This window comes from Adiantum capillus-veneris, chromosome 26 (assembly GCF_014529385.1).
Source record: "Adiantum capillus-veneris isolate H3 chromosome 26, ASM1452938v2, whole genome shotgun sequence".
NCBI classification, from domain to species: domain Eukaryota; kingdom Viridiplantae; phylum Streptophyta; class Polypodiopsida; order Polypodiales; family Pteridaceae; genus Adiantum; species Adiantum capillus-veneris.
The window spans coordinates 22,062,244-22,078,508 of NC_140956.1; the positions used below are offsets into that span (position 1 = coordinate 22,062,244).

At 44.1% G+C, this 16,265-nt stretch overlaps 1 protein-coding gene across 2 annotated transcripts in view; it reads right to left on the reverse strand.

Moving 5' to 3' along the window:
• Positions 1-16,265, reverse strand: part of ACD5 (Diacylglycerol kinase family protein) — a 77,326-nt gene that overhangs the window by 40,119 nt on the left and 20,942 nt on the right. For both annotated transcript variants that reach the window (XM_086501234.1, XM_086501233.1), the window contains 4 exons: positions 15,772-15,933; positions 15,521-15,688; positions 15,295-15,387; positions 15,130-15,222 (listed from right to left, as the gene is read on the reverse strand). In XM_086501234.1, the coding sequence (XP_086357360.1) occupies positions 15,130-15,222; positions 15,295-15,387; positions 15,521-15,688; positions 15,772-15,933 (516 nt within the window). The remainder of the gene's footprint in view (positions 1-15,129; positions 15,223-15,294; positions 15,388-15,520; positions 15,689-15,771; positions 15,934-16,265) is intronic.

A 16,265-nucleotide genomic window follows, 5' to 3' on the forward strand; every position in this document is an offset into this window, starting at 1 on the left:
TTCAGCAAAAAAGGTGTTTACAGGTCTGATTTTTGCCCTAAAACAGGGAATTTCAGCAAGCAAATGATGTATACACCTTGTGGAAACCTTTGGTAAGGGTTTGGCAGTGAATGTACGCTGTTTTGGGGTGATTTTGCGTGAAATTTGCTCGCTGTTTTTCTGTAACAGCAAGCTGTTTTTTGCCCGATTGCGCACATTTGGGCGTGTTTAGGTTGGCAAAACAGGGTTTCAGTGTTTGCAATCACTCAGAATGGCTTCTAGCAGTGAAAGTGGCAATTTGTTGCACATTCGCAAGCTTGAAGGTGCCCATAACTTTGCTATATGGAAGAAGCAATGTTATAATGTGATGTTGCAGAAGAAACAGGCGAAACCTATTAAGTTACAGGGTGTGAAACCGGTTGATATGGAGGTTGAAGAATGGGAAGAAGTGGACGAGTTGGCTCGTTCCACGATCATGCTTTCGGTGTCTGACAATTTACTCTTCAATGTAGAGAATGAGCAGACAGCATGGGGCATGTGGAAGCGTTTAGACGAGTTGTATGCACAGCAGAGTGCTGCCAGTAAAGTGTATTGGCTTAAGAAGCTTATGGATCTCCGCATGAAGGAGGGCACGCACATGTCAGTGCACCTCAATGAATTCAATTCTATTTTCAGCCAACTGACAGAGCTGAAATTCACGATTGATGAGGAGTTCAAAGCTACTTTTCTGCTATGCACATTGCCCGAGAGTTGGGATGTATTCCGGACAGCTCTTAGTAACTCAAGTGCGTCACTTAAGTATGCAGATGTAGAGAGTTCTCTCTTGATGGAAGAGATGAACAGGAAGAACACCACAGGTGGGTCTTCTAATGCATTGCACTTGAGAGGCATGTCTCAACAGAGGGAGAAATCTGACAGTAAGGACAGGGCACGCAGCAAATCTCGTAGGAAAGATGTTGTGTGTCATCATTGTGGAAAGAAAGGGCATTATAAACGGGAATGCTATGAGTGGAAGAAAGAGAAGAACAAGGGTGCTGAAACTGATGCAAAGGACAAGGGAAATGCCAAGAAGAGCACTGTGTTGATTGAGGAAATCAATGTTGCTAGTAGTTGTGACAGTGACAGCAGCACTGATGTACTCAATGCCTCTTCTGTGGATGCACATACCCTTGCTATAGGTTCTGATGTGGACATGCATACTTGGATTCTTGATTCAGGTGCCTCCTTTCATGTAACACCTCATAGGGATTGGTTTACACAGTACTCAGGTGAGGTGCAGGGCACTGTTTATTTGGGAGACAACTATGCATGTGACATTGCAGGTATTGGCAGTGTCCAGTTTTCTTTTGCTGAAGGTATGACTTTTGTTTTGCACAAAGTGCGTCATGTGCCACAACTCAAGAAGAGTTTGATTAGTACAGGGCAGCTAGATGATGCAGGCTATCACACCACTTTTGGTGATAGCAAGTGGAAAATTTGTAAAGGGGCCCGGATTGTAGCCAAGGGTTGTAAATCGGACACTTTGTATCCTTTGCATGTATCTAGTGTGCGTGACCATGTTGTCGCCGTAACCGAGCAGCCAAGTGTTTCTTTGTGGCATGGCCGGTTGGGACACATGAGTAAAAGAGGAATGGAAACTCTGTCTCGTTGTGGTTATTTGCCGTGTTTGAGGTATGCTGATTTTTCTCATTGTGAGCACTGTATTTATGGTAAGCACAGTCAAACACCGCACAAAAGGTCACTTTCTTTGAAGTCTGACAGGTTAGACTTAGTGCATTCCGATGTATGTGAAATGCCACAGTTGTCCTTAGGGGGAAAGAAATATTTTGTCTCGTTTATCGATGATGCTACACGTAAGGTGTGGGTGTATCCAATACGTGCTAAAAGCGATGTTTTGGATACTTTCAAGAAGTTTCTTGCGTTTGTTGAGAATCAAACTGACAAGAAGCTTAGATCTTTGCGCTCAGACAATGGGGGGGAGTATGTATCAAAAGCATTTATTGACTTTTGTGCTACTAAAGGTATTAAAAGAGAGCTCACGGCTCCTTTTAATCCCTCTCAGAATGGAGTTGCAGAGAGATTGAACCGGACTATCCAAGAGAAAGTTCGGAGTATGCTGTCACATGTTGCATTACCTCATGGTTTTTGGGCAGAAGCTGTGCAAACAGCTATTCACTTGATTAATCGCTCACCTAGCAAGGCTTTGGGTGGAAAGGTGCCTGAGGAGGTGTGGTCTGGCAAGCCACCCTCATATGCACATTTAAGAGTGTTTGGTTGTGAGGCCTATGTTCACATCCGGAGTGAACTGCGCACCAAACTAGAACCAAAGTCTCATAAATGCATTTTCCTAGGATATGGTGAGGATGGTGAAATGGGGTATAGATTATGGGATCCCGCATTACGGAAAATCATACGCAGCAATGATGTCATCTTCAATGAGAATTGCATGCACAAACAGCCCACAAAGGTCGAGGAAGTGCGCCGGGTTGTTTTTCGTGAAGATGTTACATATGGACAGCCACGAAGGCCCAATGTTCAGCAGCCTTTACATGCTGAAAATGGTGCTGAAAATCATCCATTAGCTGCTGAAAATCAGCCCCAACAAGTTGCCATTGATGCACCACAAGTAGGAGAACAGGTTGATGCTCCTAGACCGCCCGTTGTTGCGATGCAACCGGCTGAACAGCCTGCTGTTTTTGATGGTTTACAGGCTGAAAATCCACCTGTTATGGATCATTGGGTGCGTAGGTCTACTCGGGTGACAAGGCCCCCCAATAGATATGAACCGTCTTTGGACTATGTCATGCTTACTGATTGTGGTGAGCCGTCTTGCTATAAAGAGGCTATGCAACGTGAAGACAGTAAGAAATGGTTCAAAGCAATGGTTTCGGAAATGCAGTCTTTGGAGAAAAACCATACATGGGACTTGGTTGATTTGCCTAAAGGGCACAAGGCTCTGCCATGTAAATGGGTTTACAAGACCAAGGTCACATCTGATGCTTCTTCTAAGTACAAGGCACGTTTGGTTGCTAAAGGGTACAAGCAAAAGCATGGTGTGGATTTTGATGAGATTTTTTCTCCTGTTGTAAAGCTTGCCACATTACGTCTTGTTTTAGGCCTGGTTGCTTCTGAAGATATGGAGTTAAAAGCAAATGGATGTCAAAACAGCGTTTTTGCATGGCGATTTGCTTGAGATGATCTATATGATGCAGCCAGAAGGTTTTGTGTCAAAGGGGCAAGAGAAGAAAGTATGTAAACTCTTGAAGAGCTTGTATGGTTTGAAACAGTCTCCCCGTGCATGGTATCACAAGTTTGATACATTCATGAGGTCTCAAGGATACAAAAGAAGTAATTCTGATCACTGTTTGTATATCAAAACGGCAAGTGATGGATCTCTTCTATTGCTGATTTTGTACGTTGATGACATGCTTATTGCGGGTAAAAATGTCACGGAGTTGGATGCATTACAGCAAAGCTTAAAGAATCGCTTTGACATGAAGGATCTTGGTGATGCTAATCATATTTTGGGCATGCGTATCTCTCGAGATAGACCCAACAGGCGTCTGTATCTATCTCAACGAGATTATGTTGATAAGGTGCTACATCGTTTTCATATGGATGGGGGAAAGGCACTTGGTACTCCGCTGCCTCCATATGTAAAACTGACTGCACATGACTGCCCAAACACAGATGATATGCGGGCTGAAATGGCCAAGATTCCTTATGCTTCAGCCGTTGGCAGTTTGATGTATGCTATGGTTGCTACACGTCCGGACATTGCATTTGCGGTGGGAGTGGTAAGCAGGTACATGAGCAATCCTGGCAAAAAGCATTGGGAAGCAGTGAAGTGTATCTTGAGATACCTGAAAGGCACTAAAGACTTGTGCATTTGTTTTGGGAAGAGTGAGACATCTGTGCATGGCTTTACAGATGCAGATTTTGCTGGACATCCAGATTGCAGGAAGTCTACCTCTGGATATGTGTTTACATTCACAGGAGGTGCAGTTTCTTGGATTTCTAGACTGCAAAAATGTGTTGCTTTGTCTACCACTGAGGCTGAGTATGTGGCTGCCACTGAGGCATGCAAAGAAGCTTTGTGGCTCATGCGTTTGGTAGAAGAGCTTGGTATTAAGTCACCGGTTCCTGTGCTACACTGTGATAGTCAGAGTGCTATTATGCTTGCAAGGAATCCTGTTTTTCATGCCAAGACAAAGCACATAGAGGTGAAGTATCATTTTATCAGGAGTGTGCTTGATGACAAGAGCATTACACTTGTCAAGGTGCACACAGATGACAATCCTGCAGATCTATTGACCAAGAGTCTTCCAGCAGAGCGGTTTGCATATTGCCGTCAGATGATGGGTGTTGGATGAGTAAGTGCATGATCAGCTGTTGTATCATAGTTAGATGATTCTTTGATCTCCCAAGGTACATTGCCTTTAGGTGGGAGGTTGTTAGGGAATAAAGGCCTAAGTGCCTTGTACTTATAAGTTAAAAAGACTTATAAGTGAGGGGGCCAAGTGTGAATGGCCCCCTAGTCACTTACTCATATACTCAAATGTGAAGCCCAAAAATACACCAGCGTGGCTTTTTCCCAAATCCAACGAGCTCTCTCTCTCTCTCACGTTTTCTCTACGTGAGCATCCTCACGTTTTCTCTCTCTCACGTTTTCTCTGCGTGAGCATCCTCAGCGCCTCTCTCCCCTTCTCCTTCACTCTCATTGCATAGGACAGCAAGTGGGCTCTCTCTCCTGCTCCCCCACACTGGCAACGTCTTCTTTACAGCTGAAATCTGGAGCGGCATCTCCTCCTTGCAAAGATTGGTCTTCCCCTCTGAGTGAGGGCATGTGATGCTTTTATAGCTCCTAGCCACGGGCACGAATAGCTGCTCGCGTAGAGATTGCAACCGTTTTTTTTTTTTTTTTCTTTTTTTTTTTTCATTTTTTTCGCTGCTCTACCAGAAAAAAAGAGAGAAAACGCTGGCTGATCTGTTGCCTTATTTATCAGATGGCTGCCCACTTATTAAGTGGGCGGCCGGCGTATTTTAAAAATAGTCTGAACCTGCCCAAAAACTCGATAAAACCTTATAAGTTAAAAACAATGCTTTCACGGCACTTCCCAGGCGTCCCTGGATGCAATCACATGCACAGTTACAATGCAGACATAGACTTCCTCGCGGGAAAGCATCTGCTTTCCCGAAAAGCAATCCCGCTTTCTCACAAAGCATCTGTTTTTCCTCAAAGTTTCCTCTGAACCCATCTTCATTCAAGTGCTTGCTTTTTCCTTGTGCACAATTCTAACACAGTTCGGAATTTCCTCCCGACTATGGATATTCCCTTTCCGATGCACCCGTCACCCACCTTGTGACGCATCAAGAATACCCATCACCTAGTCCTTTCCTACCGAACTTACGATACAATCTCCTTCACGATGCTCTGTCACCCATCCTATGACGCATCAGAGATGTCGGTTCCCCGATGGTCGGATACTTCTTCCCGATGCTCCCTGTCACCCATCCGATGTGACGCATCAGAAGTACCCGTTCCTAGTGGCCTTACAGATATTCCCTTTCACAGTGCTCCCGTCATTACTATGAATGACGCACTAGGAATATTCTGTACTCGGATGTCTCTAGTGAGAAAAACCCTCTCACTTAAAATTCCAATAATTCATTTAGAATTATTTTTCCTTGGTGTTCCAAGCGAGAAAACCCTCTCACTTATAAATCCAATAATTCATTTAGAATTATTTTTCTATCAGATAAAGCCAATTTGGCAACATCCCTCTCACTTATAAACAGTTGTCCTCAACTGTAGAGGTCCAACTAAATTGCCGAGGAGAAATCGGAAAAATTCCAAATCTTGCTCAATGGTGAGTTGAGCTAGTCCTTTCTCAAAAGAGAACTTAAAAATTAAATTAAACAAACATTCAAAAATCCAATAATTCAATACTTAGCTTACCGGTTCATGTCCTTCCTCTAGTACCTCGAGGATATCCTTCACCAATCATCAAACTTACGAGCCATGTAAGAACTCATCATTCACATCTTTCCAACAGATCGGAAGTTTACCTTATCCGAGAATCTGTTAGCTCAATTCCACCTTCTCAATCCCGAGAAGAATAATTCCTCCTAGAAATCAATCTAGGTCTATGTCCTTGCGCATAACCTTGCGCTATTAGTCCTGAGGATATTAAACCTCTTCTGTCCTCCCGCATAGGGCATGTCGAGAGCATTAAGCTCCTGTGAATCTTCCTGTGGTAGACAAAGTGTGCCACCTTACCAAAGTAAGTTCTTATTCCGGGCCTTTGCTTTGGGTAGGCCAATTGTTCTGATCCAAAGTTTCGTTATCCGAGACTCTGTTAACTTGATTCCGTCTTCTCAAATTCGAGAAGAATAATCTTCCTAAAAATCAATCTAGGTATCTGTCCTTGCGCAGAATCCTGCGCTGTTAGCCTAGAGGGTATTAAACCTCTTGTGTCCTCCCACATAGGGAATGCCCAAGTCATAGAGCATTAAGCTCGATGTCTTTCTTTCACAAACAGAGTTTGCGATAACACTACAGAAGGTTCTTGTTTGGGGCCGTCGCTCAACGTAGGCGGACGGTTCCAATCTGAAGATTCTTTGTGCACGGTGGCACTTCCTTCCAATCTTTTCCTCCTGCGAGTTATTACCACCAGCAGTGATTTCCTGACGCCCATCAGCGTCTCTTCCTTACAAAATCATAAAAAAATGATTCATCTTGCGAGCATCAATGACGATTTGCAAAATCTCAGGCAGATAGGATTCTAGCTATAGCATTTTTTGAACGTACGTTCAAACCCGGTTCACAATAGAGCGAACCCTCTTTGATTCTCAAGGATGTTCTCCCATATGTAATTCTTACCATTTTGAAACGGTTGGCGAACTATATCTTACGAACATAATCGTTCGAATTTATTCCAGCATCGTGTAAATGCTACTTGACCTGCTCATGGAGAAACATATACCGCAACCAAAAGTTGCTACTGTAATGGTAAAAGCACATAGCGTACTCAATAATCAACGACCATCAGAAAACCTCTTCTCCGTAGAGAAACTCAAATTCCTTCTACCGAACACATCTCAAATAGAGATTCTCGTGTCGGAATATCCTTGCGCGCAAGAAGGCGCTCAAGAGAGTATAACAACCTCCCGTCCAGTTCCTTGGCATAGGTCTGCATCTTCATGTGTTATCCATGTACTCAAAAGTGTACATAATTCTTAAGCTGTGTTAAAGTTTCGGTGAACCTGGGAAATTATCTTCTCTTCGTAAGATCCTTAAAGCGAAGACGCTCAACTTGATGATCACTTGGCTCGATCTTAGAGCAAAACCCGCTCATCAAATAAACTAGGATTTTAATCCTTGGATTCCTCAAGCACAGGCCGTAGTCGTCGCTTGTTCCTTCCCTCCTAAAGAGAGTGTTCATTCACTTGTGCAAAAAGCACTACCATATCTTCCCTTACCGTGTAGGGGGTGTGGGCTTAAAGAGTACTCAAGCTTCATGAAAGCTTTTCTTTGCTTGAAAGCTCAGAATGGTTCCTTCATAATTTCCTACCCGCAGTAGCAGGTAATCTATTCGAGAATTACCGGATACCAGATCAATGTTGACCTTCCGGCTAGTTAAGCAAACCAATTCATCTCAGAAAACAATGTTTCAGTTTGATCCTGCTCTCATAAACACTCGAGAGTGGTAGTCCCGGTTAGACATAACCATATCTTGTGCAAAAGAGCAAACAAGCACAATGCACTTTATGATTTCCTCAAAGATGTAACTTTGATTGAAAACCTACCCTCTCACTTAAAGTTCGAGGGTCTTCTATTCAAGAACTCAGGAGTTAGATTGAATTCCCTTACTCCAAACTTTCTGTGTTCAATGATTCCAGTCCCACTACGGGGATTGGATTCTATGTACACTAAGGTGTACACTTTCAGCTTTTATTGCTGACTCTCCCATCTGCTGCAAAGTATTTTGCAGATGGTCTACAAAATTCGGGCAAAAGTCCTTTGTTGAATTTCTTCATCTTTCCTTCCTCAAAGAGGATCGAGAGTGGAGCTACCTTGGCAAGAGTGAACCACTACTTGCTTTGACTCACTCGTGTTCCTATTGGGCAAACCCATCCCAATCTTCTTGGATACCTTCCTCAAAGTGTAGAGGAAAAAAAATTTGTCCGAAAATTCAGCCTTGAATTGATCCTAGTCTTGCTGTAAGTTCCTTGCAAAGCTTTGGTATACCACCAAGTACTTGCAATCCCCTTGAGGTGTTTAACCACATGCCTCATCTTCGACGCTTCTCAGAAATTGCCGTTTGCAAAGGCAACTTCAAACTATCGAATGAAAGCAGTAGCTTTCAGGACATCTTCCCTTCCGTCAAAAGTATCAAACTTGACTGGTCACTGGAGTGTTCCTAGGTCTAGAGACCTTCTTCATATCCTTCCCGAAATGACGGGATTTCATGGCTTAGTTCTGGATTGACGTTCATGGATATTTTCAAGATTCTGAAGGATCTCGAACATTCCGCTCCTTGGATTCTCTAGGTTCTTGAGCATCATGCTCTTGTCACCTTCTCAGAGAATCCCAAATCTTGTGTCGCCTTCTTGCAGAGAAAAAAAATTTCCAACTCTACGAGCTTTTCCTTGCAGGACTTAGGGTTCCGCCTGCTTACTTCTCTCTTGGCTTGTCATGGCTTCTTCCCGTATCTTCCCAGAGTCGTCCTCTTTTACAGAGAAAGAGAGGAGACCATGCTCTGATACCACTGTCACAAACGGGAGCGCATAGCAATATAAAATATACTCGGATAAATAAAATTTATCACTTAATATTGAAGCCAAAAGGATATAGAGAGAAATAGATAGAGAGAGAGAGAGAGAGCTAAAGTGAGAAGATCGACACAGCACTGGGGACTAGAAGATGGGTTGGTCCCCCCCCGTAATAGTATCTTTATTACTGAGGAGAAGTCTATACAAGCACTTGAACCGAACGTATTACCACGTTCGTTCTAGAATAAGACTTGATGGTTCCCGGAAGCCTCAGCTTCCGATTCCTAGGGCAAAACCCTATTCCAAGAAACCTCCGTTCCTTATTCCAAATCCTTGAGAACCAAGGTTCTCGCCTCTGCATCACACCTTCCAGACTCAGGGCGTGGCATCCCTGCAACTCTTTTCCGACTCTGTTTCCAGAGTCCTGTTCCTGCAGAATAACTCCGCTTTCTTGGACACGAAGTCCTTTCCAACTTCCGGATCACATCTCGAGAGTCTACCTCTCTTCAATCCGTGGATCTGCTTCCCAAACTTGGGTACGAAACCCTTGGGCTGATCTAGCTCTAGTTCCTCAGAGCGCTTTCTCCTGCAGAGGCTCATGCCTTCCTCTGCTCCTACTCCCTCACGAAGAGGAAGTACACATGCAATGAAATACTCAGACATGAAAATCGTTACCTTCAAAGTCTCGACGCTCGAAACACAACTCGGTTCTCGAAAAAGCAATTCCCCGGAAGAGATCTCTGCATAGAAAATCCTCTCTTCCAATCCTACACACAAAAGAGGTTTGTTCTCGGGTTCCTTCTCGTAAATCAACCCCGTCTACGACATTTATGGGCTGAAAACAGAGAAAAACAGTAGCTTGTCGCGATGAAAACACGCTCCGTAGGCACTTCTTTGCGAGGGAACTCGCGCACTGGGTCTTGACGACATCTGGTACACTTAGGACACCCATGGGCATCACCGGCAACGTCCTCTTTACGGCTGAAATCTACAGCAGCATCTCCTCCTTGCAAAGATTGGTCTTCCCCTCTGAGTGAGGGCATGTGATGCTTTTATAGCTCCTAGCCACGGGTACGAATAGCTGCTCGCGTAGAGATCGCAATCGTTTTTTTTTTTTTTTTTTTCAAATTTTTTTTTTCATTTTTTTCGCTGCTCTGCCAGAAAAAAAGAGAGAGAAAACGCTGGCTGATGTGTTGCCTTATTTATCAAATGGCTGCCCACTTATTAAGTGGGCGGCCGGCGTATTTTAAAAATAGTCCGAACCTGCCCAAAAACTCAATAAAACCTTATAAGTTAAAAACAATTCTTTCACAGCACTTCCCAGGCGTCCCTGGATGCAATCACATGCACAGTTACAATGCAGACATAGACTTCCTCGCGGGAAAGCATCTGCTTTCCCGAAAAGCAATCTCCCTTTCTCAAAAAGCATCTGTTTTTCCTTTGAACCCATCTTCATTCAAGTGCTTGCTTTTTCCTTGTGCACAATTCTAACATAGTTCGGAATTTCCTCCCGACTATGGATATTCCCTTTCCGATGCACCTGTCACCCACCTTGTGACGCATCAGAAATACCCATCACCTAGTCCTTTCCTACCGAACTTACGGTACAATCTCCTTCGCGATGCTCTATGTCACCCATCCTATGACGCATCAGAGATGTCCGTTCCCGGATGGTCGGATACTTCTTCCCGATGCTCCCTGTCACCCATCCGATGTGACGCATCAGAAGTACCCGTTCCTAGTGGCCTTACAGATATTCCCTTTCAGAGTGCTCCCGTCATTACTCTGAATGACGCACTAGGAATATTCTGTACTCGGATGTCTCTAGTGAGAAAAACCCTCTCACTTAAAATTCCAATAATTCATTTAGAATTATTTTTCCTTGGTGTTCCAAGCGAGAAAACCCTCTCACTTATAAATCCAATAATTCATTTAGAATTATTTTTCTGTCAGATAAAGCCAATTTGGCAACAGCAGCTTGTAGAGAACCACAGCTTTTATTCCGTCTGTTAAAGAATAAAGAAATACCGAAAGGGGCGCCTATTTAGGGGCCAATCTGGTGTCGGTCTTCTCATACAGGTGCAATCTAGCAGCCTGTATCCCTTTCCCCTTTGTTGTGTCTTGAAAGTACAGGTAAAGTGGGCGACAAAATTCAAATTAAATGGGTAAAAGCAAATAAGGTTTAAGTCTAAGGTCTACCGCCCTTTTTGGATTAAACAGGCCGGTTTCACGTTTCCTTAGCCACGCATGTACCACTAGTTGCTTGGAGCAACTATGGAGTGTGTACAGCCACATTGCCTCTAAGAAGAGGAATCGCCTTGGGGTCGAGAGGGCCAATGATTTGGTGTTTGTAAGCGCTAACTTGCGCATGCTTGCCAAGAGCATCACACACAAGGCGGATCCCTTCACTGAGTGGGAGATGGCACAAGAGAATCCATCTATGGCCGATACACTTTTGGAGGAGCTAGAGGAGGACTTCGAAGTTCGAGCCTCAATGCGAGCCTCGCCAGGCCTCATACGTAGTTGACGACCTCGACTACGACGACGATATGGAGATTCATCAGGCGAGCACTTCTTGAGTTTTATGATCATTGATCACTGTCGAGTCTAGACTCTAGAGTCTACGACTCTACCTACTACATAGCCCTCTGTACTTATTGTTATCCTTGAGGCTTGTCCTAAGTCCTTTACGCTTTTTGAGCCCTTGTGGCATGCACTTTTCATTTTGTATCCATCGATGTTTTATTAGCACATTTCCGCCTATATGACTCGTGCTCTTTGGTCTATTTAGTGTAAATTTGTGGTCAAAGTGATGCTCTATGTGTGTGGCATGTGTGTAGGTCAAAAATTGCCAAAAAACTCTTTTTTTTTTTGCAGTTCCGACCCCCGTCCCCGTTTCCTGACTTTTGCCGTCCCGTCCCTGTCCCCGTTCCCGACCCCGACCTACCGTCCCATGTAACTATGCTTCAAGGCTTCTCGTTCAACATCACTTTTCTTGTCTTTGGTGTTGTTGCTTTTCTTCTTCCCCTTCTGCTTCTCGTTGTTGTTGGAAGAACGGGTCAAGGCTTCAGAGCCTGACTTCTTCCCCGCATTGAACCGCTCCTCTTGGTCCAACACCTTTGGAACAATCTCGTCCCAAGAAATAGTATTCAGCCGGCCACTTGTAATCAGCGAAGAATAGAAGTTGATAAACCAAGGAGGTAATTGGGCCAAAAGCTCAATGGCCATATCCTCTAAACTAATAAGCTTTCCCATATGAAGTATCTCTTGTTGAGCCTCCTGCATCTTGTTGATGTGATCCCGCAAAGAAGAGTTCTTCGCATCTAGGGTCCTCAACTGCACCTCGAGAACTATTCGCTTAATTGGAGAAACTCGATCATATCATGAAGAAAGCCGATCCCAAATCAACTTTGCGTCTTTCATCAATCGAATGTGACTGATGATTGATGGTGTATTGTTGAGGACAATGAAAGATAAAATTCAAGCATTAACACGCTTCCATAACTTCGCTCCCACAGGGTCCTTTGGCTTTTGAAAGTTGCTTGAAACAAAAGCCTCCAACCTCGTAAGAATCGAAGACCGCCATCATGGTTGCTTTCCAAAGGGCATAGTTCTCTCCATTCAATTGCCAATCTAAGGGAAGGTAGGAAGGCCCGAGGGTAGGTATCTTGATTGGTTGATCACTTACGCCGGAGTAGAACTAGACCAATCTCCCCACTCCTCGTTGACGGGCACCTCCGCCAACTGCACCCTCATTGTGTACTTCATCATCACGGGCCGAGTTTGGGTCAGAATCATCACTCATCTCCATGGTGTTGGAGAATCTAGGCATGTGACGAGGCTAGGTGGGGGTAGAAGAGAGAGAATCTGCAAATCTGTCCACTACAGCCGAAATCAGCCCCAAATGAGTGAAAAATGCAGAAAAAACAGTAAAATATCTCTTTTCGTCGCGGAAATTCAGAACCAAATACTCACACAAATCACCGATCCGATTCAAGAGCACGCCGTGGCTCTCATACCATGTCAAAGGTGCAGCCGAAAAGGGTGAATCGGGTGATGAACTTGTCAACGACCGCGAGTAAACCTCCTCTCAGGACCGGGCCGCCAACGGATCTCGGATCTATCGCGATAGATCTCCTCATACTCAAGCTCCTAGCGCGAACCGCCTACCATATGGGCATGGGAACAATTTGCAAGCAATGACACACCGAAGAGGGCGTGTACACGGCAAGGAGAGAGATCGCTGTGGAAAATGCCACACACACACACACACACACACACACACACACACACACACACACACACACACACACACACACATACACACACACAGAGAGAGAGAACACTAGAGAGAGAGTGAAGTTGTGCACCCCAAAATGCTAGAGAGAGATTGTGTACCCAAAACGTTGGATCTCTACACTAAACAACATGCCAAAAGTACAAGGGGGTGGGTTGCATATACAAGCAAATTGCCAATTTGCCCTATCTACTACAAAACCCCACGATCTTGATAAATGGCCCTAAAATGCTAATAAATATGTAACTCTTAACGTGACCTAACACACATATTTAGTAGCAAGTCTACAGAACACTCAACACTCTTGACCCTAGGAAACGCTAGGAACGGGAGTCCCGCCTCATGCCAGCCTACCGGGTGAACAACACCGTGGAGTGCATCGTCGAGAAAGGTATGTCTACCTCAAATACGGTCGAGCACAGCCACAAAACATCCTCACTCCCTAATCTGCTCTTGGGAGATAATGGGGCCACCACCGGACATAAATCTGAACTCATAACAATTTCGCCAAAAATTTCATGTATTGGGGATCCTTGGAGTGCCATAGCATCTGTCGAGCACAATTGTCGACCTGTTGATGGCACTGCATCTCCATTGTTTCATAAGTTGTGGGTGGAGACGGACCATACTCTTCTCCCGACTCGTCGGAAGGAGGTCGATGTCCGTTGGAATCCCCATTGTTTTGTTCTGTTCCCGAGTGGTCGGGTGCAACAGTTTCCTTCCGGCGGGACTCGACGACTAAATCCATGTGTGCTCCAAATAAAGGGATCAAATCCTCCGTAGAAGAAGAATCGGCTGATCTCTTATACCACTATAAGAGACTTGGACACCCCAAGCCAAAGATCTAATGCAACACACGCGAGAGAAATTGAAAGAACTGAACAAAAACTGAGAGAAAGAGACGACACGGCACAACGGAGTTACGCGCCTAGAGATACTTGCCCCAAAGACTGGCGCCCCTTCTCGATGTTTCTTTATTATTATGCTTCAACATGTACAATGTCCGAGGGTCCTCTCTATAGTGCTCCCAAAAAAATCTATCAGAGGAGGACGCCCTGGCACGCTTATAAAGGCTCTAGACCTGGCTCAAAAGCTGTTGCATGAAAAGCATTAGTCTAAAAGCATCTAAAGCCTCAAAAACTAGCGCCCCATGGGCTGTCTGTATGTTCTGCCATGTCATCTGCTGTGAGCGCGTTTTGCGCCGATCCGTACAGCCTGCCATGTCATTAGCTGCTATGCAATTTGCACCTCCTGCTTTTATTTTAAAAAGGTTTTAGGCCCCTTGGTCAGGTTCCATAAGTTGGGCGGGTTGGGGGTCCAATCCTAACCCCTTTGGGCCCCTCCACGAGAACTTGCAAGTCGGTAAAACTTCTTTTGCCTCTTTTGCTAGGGTTTAGGCCTTGCCATGTCATCACTTTGTGACATGTGGTGAGTCCATCAAAACAGTTCCTCGTCTATTATGGAATTTGACCACCTCTCGTAATTTGCTGGATCATAGAGCAGGGCTTCTTCAAGCTCGTTCCCCTTATATGTCTTTTGGAAAACATTTTTGGTTGTTTGGTATTCTTGCCCCTGCTCTCAGATAGTATAAATCTATTTTTGATTGGCTCCGATACTGGGCCGTGTGGCCGATTTGGCAGTCAAGAAATCGGTCTGTTTTCGGAGAGTCGCCAATTTAGACCTTTTCTTGTTTCAGAAAATCTTTGCATCGGTCTCTTTAAGATTGTATGTCTCTACAGGAGATTGACCCATCATTGTATGCCCTTTTCTCATGTCTGTTTTGACTATGCCTTTGTTCACTATGAGCTTGAGCATTTCCTGTATATGATATACTCTGAGGGTTTTTCTCATTTTGAGGTTTCCCAGTAGTAATTCAAAAGTGATTCACCAAAAAAACAAAAGTGTGTGCACACGCATGCACGCACGTATGTACCTTCAAACAGTCAAGATAAAGGTCTACGTGTCAGACAAAGGGGAAGGGAAGGGTTACTTCTTTTTCTCCACTGCACAATGCCTCATGCACTCTCCAACCTTGATATGCATAATTGCCAAAAGTTACCAGCAAGTTGGAATCGTACCACAATAACAACTCCATCCAGTTTTTCCAAGTCCTCATCAACCGTGTTGTTGATCACCTCAAAAGCATGCCGTGACCTTTGTGTTGTGAGAACCTATAATATTTCAAAGTGCATTTTATTTAGTGAATATGCTCCAAATAGATGGCTAATCATATGCAAGCATACCTTTGTGTTGATCTTTGCTCTCTTAAAAAGCAAAGACACTTCCTCCCATGTCTTTGAGGCGCTTTTCTTGCCACTGTGTGGGTTGATGAATACCTGTTAAACAACCACTTCCAATAGTGTGCCTCAAGATGGTAGCCTTTGCCTATTTGCACATAGGATTTATTCTTTGACTGAGAGCATCATAAGACACCTGTCAATGATTTACGACATGGAAAGCAATACATACCATGAGGTTTCTGGGTCGTTTTATATCTGCATCCAAGAGGGCTTGTATTTGATTTGCCCATATTTCGCAGACACTTTGGTCTCTATGATGAAATACAAATGTTTTGGGTATCCATGTTCCTTTCTGACTGGAAGATTTTTTATAAGCATGCACTGCAAAACGATGCACCTGATATATGGCATGCAAAAAGATTGTAGAGCTTTCATGCACATAGAAAGAGTTTCAGCACTGATAACTCCAAATGCAAATACCTCTTTGAATAAATCTCCCGAAAATATATCTGATGGATGTGATAGTGTGCTATTGTCAAGTAACAATTCGCTTGATTCAACGCCATATATTTCTGATATAGCCAACTGATTGAACTCATCGTTATCCTCCGTTGGGCCCCAGCAACATATAACACCAATGTCCTAAATTCAAGAGAGTGCAGTGAGAATTCCCACTGGTGACCAAAGAAAAGGCAAAGAAACGAGACGGATATAAAGGATGGAAAAAGATGGCACACAGCTTTTATGAAGCCAAAATCAATGGTTTATATTAGCAGACCGAAAATTCACCAACACTAAAAGAAAGCCGACACGTATTCTTACAACACCACCTGTCAGATATTATATGTTCACCAATAAAGTTGTGAAGGCCCTAAAACTGTGAAGATCATCTAGCTAGTAGGTATGGTGATAAATGTGCAATCTAATGGTTGATCACTCTTATAAACTGTGGAATTCATCCAGCTTTGAAAGGA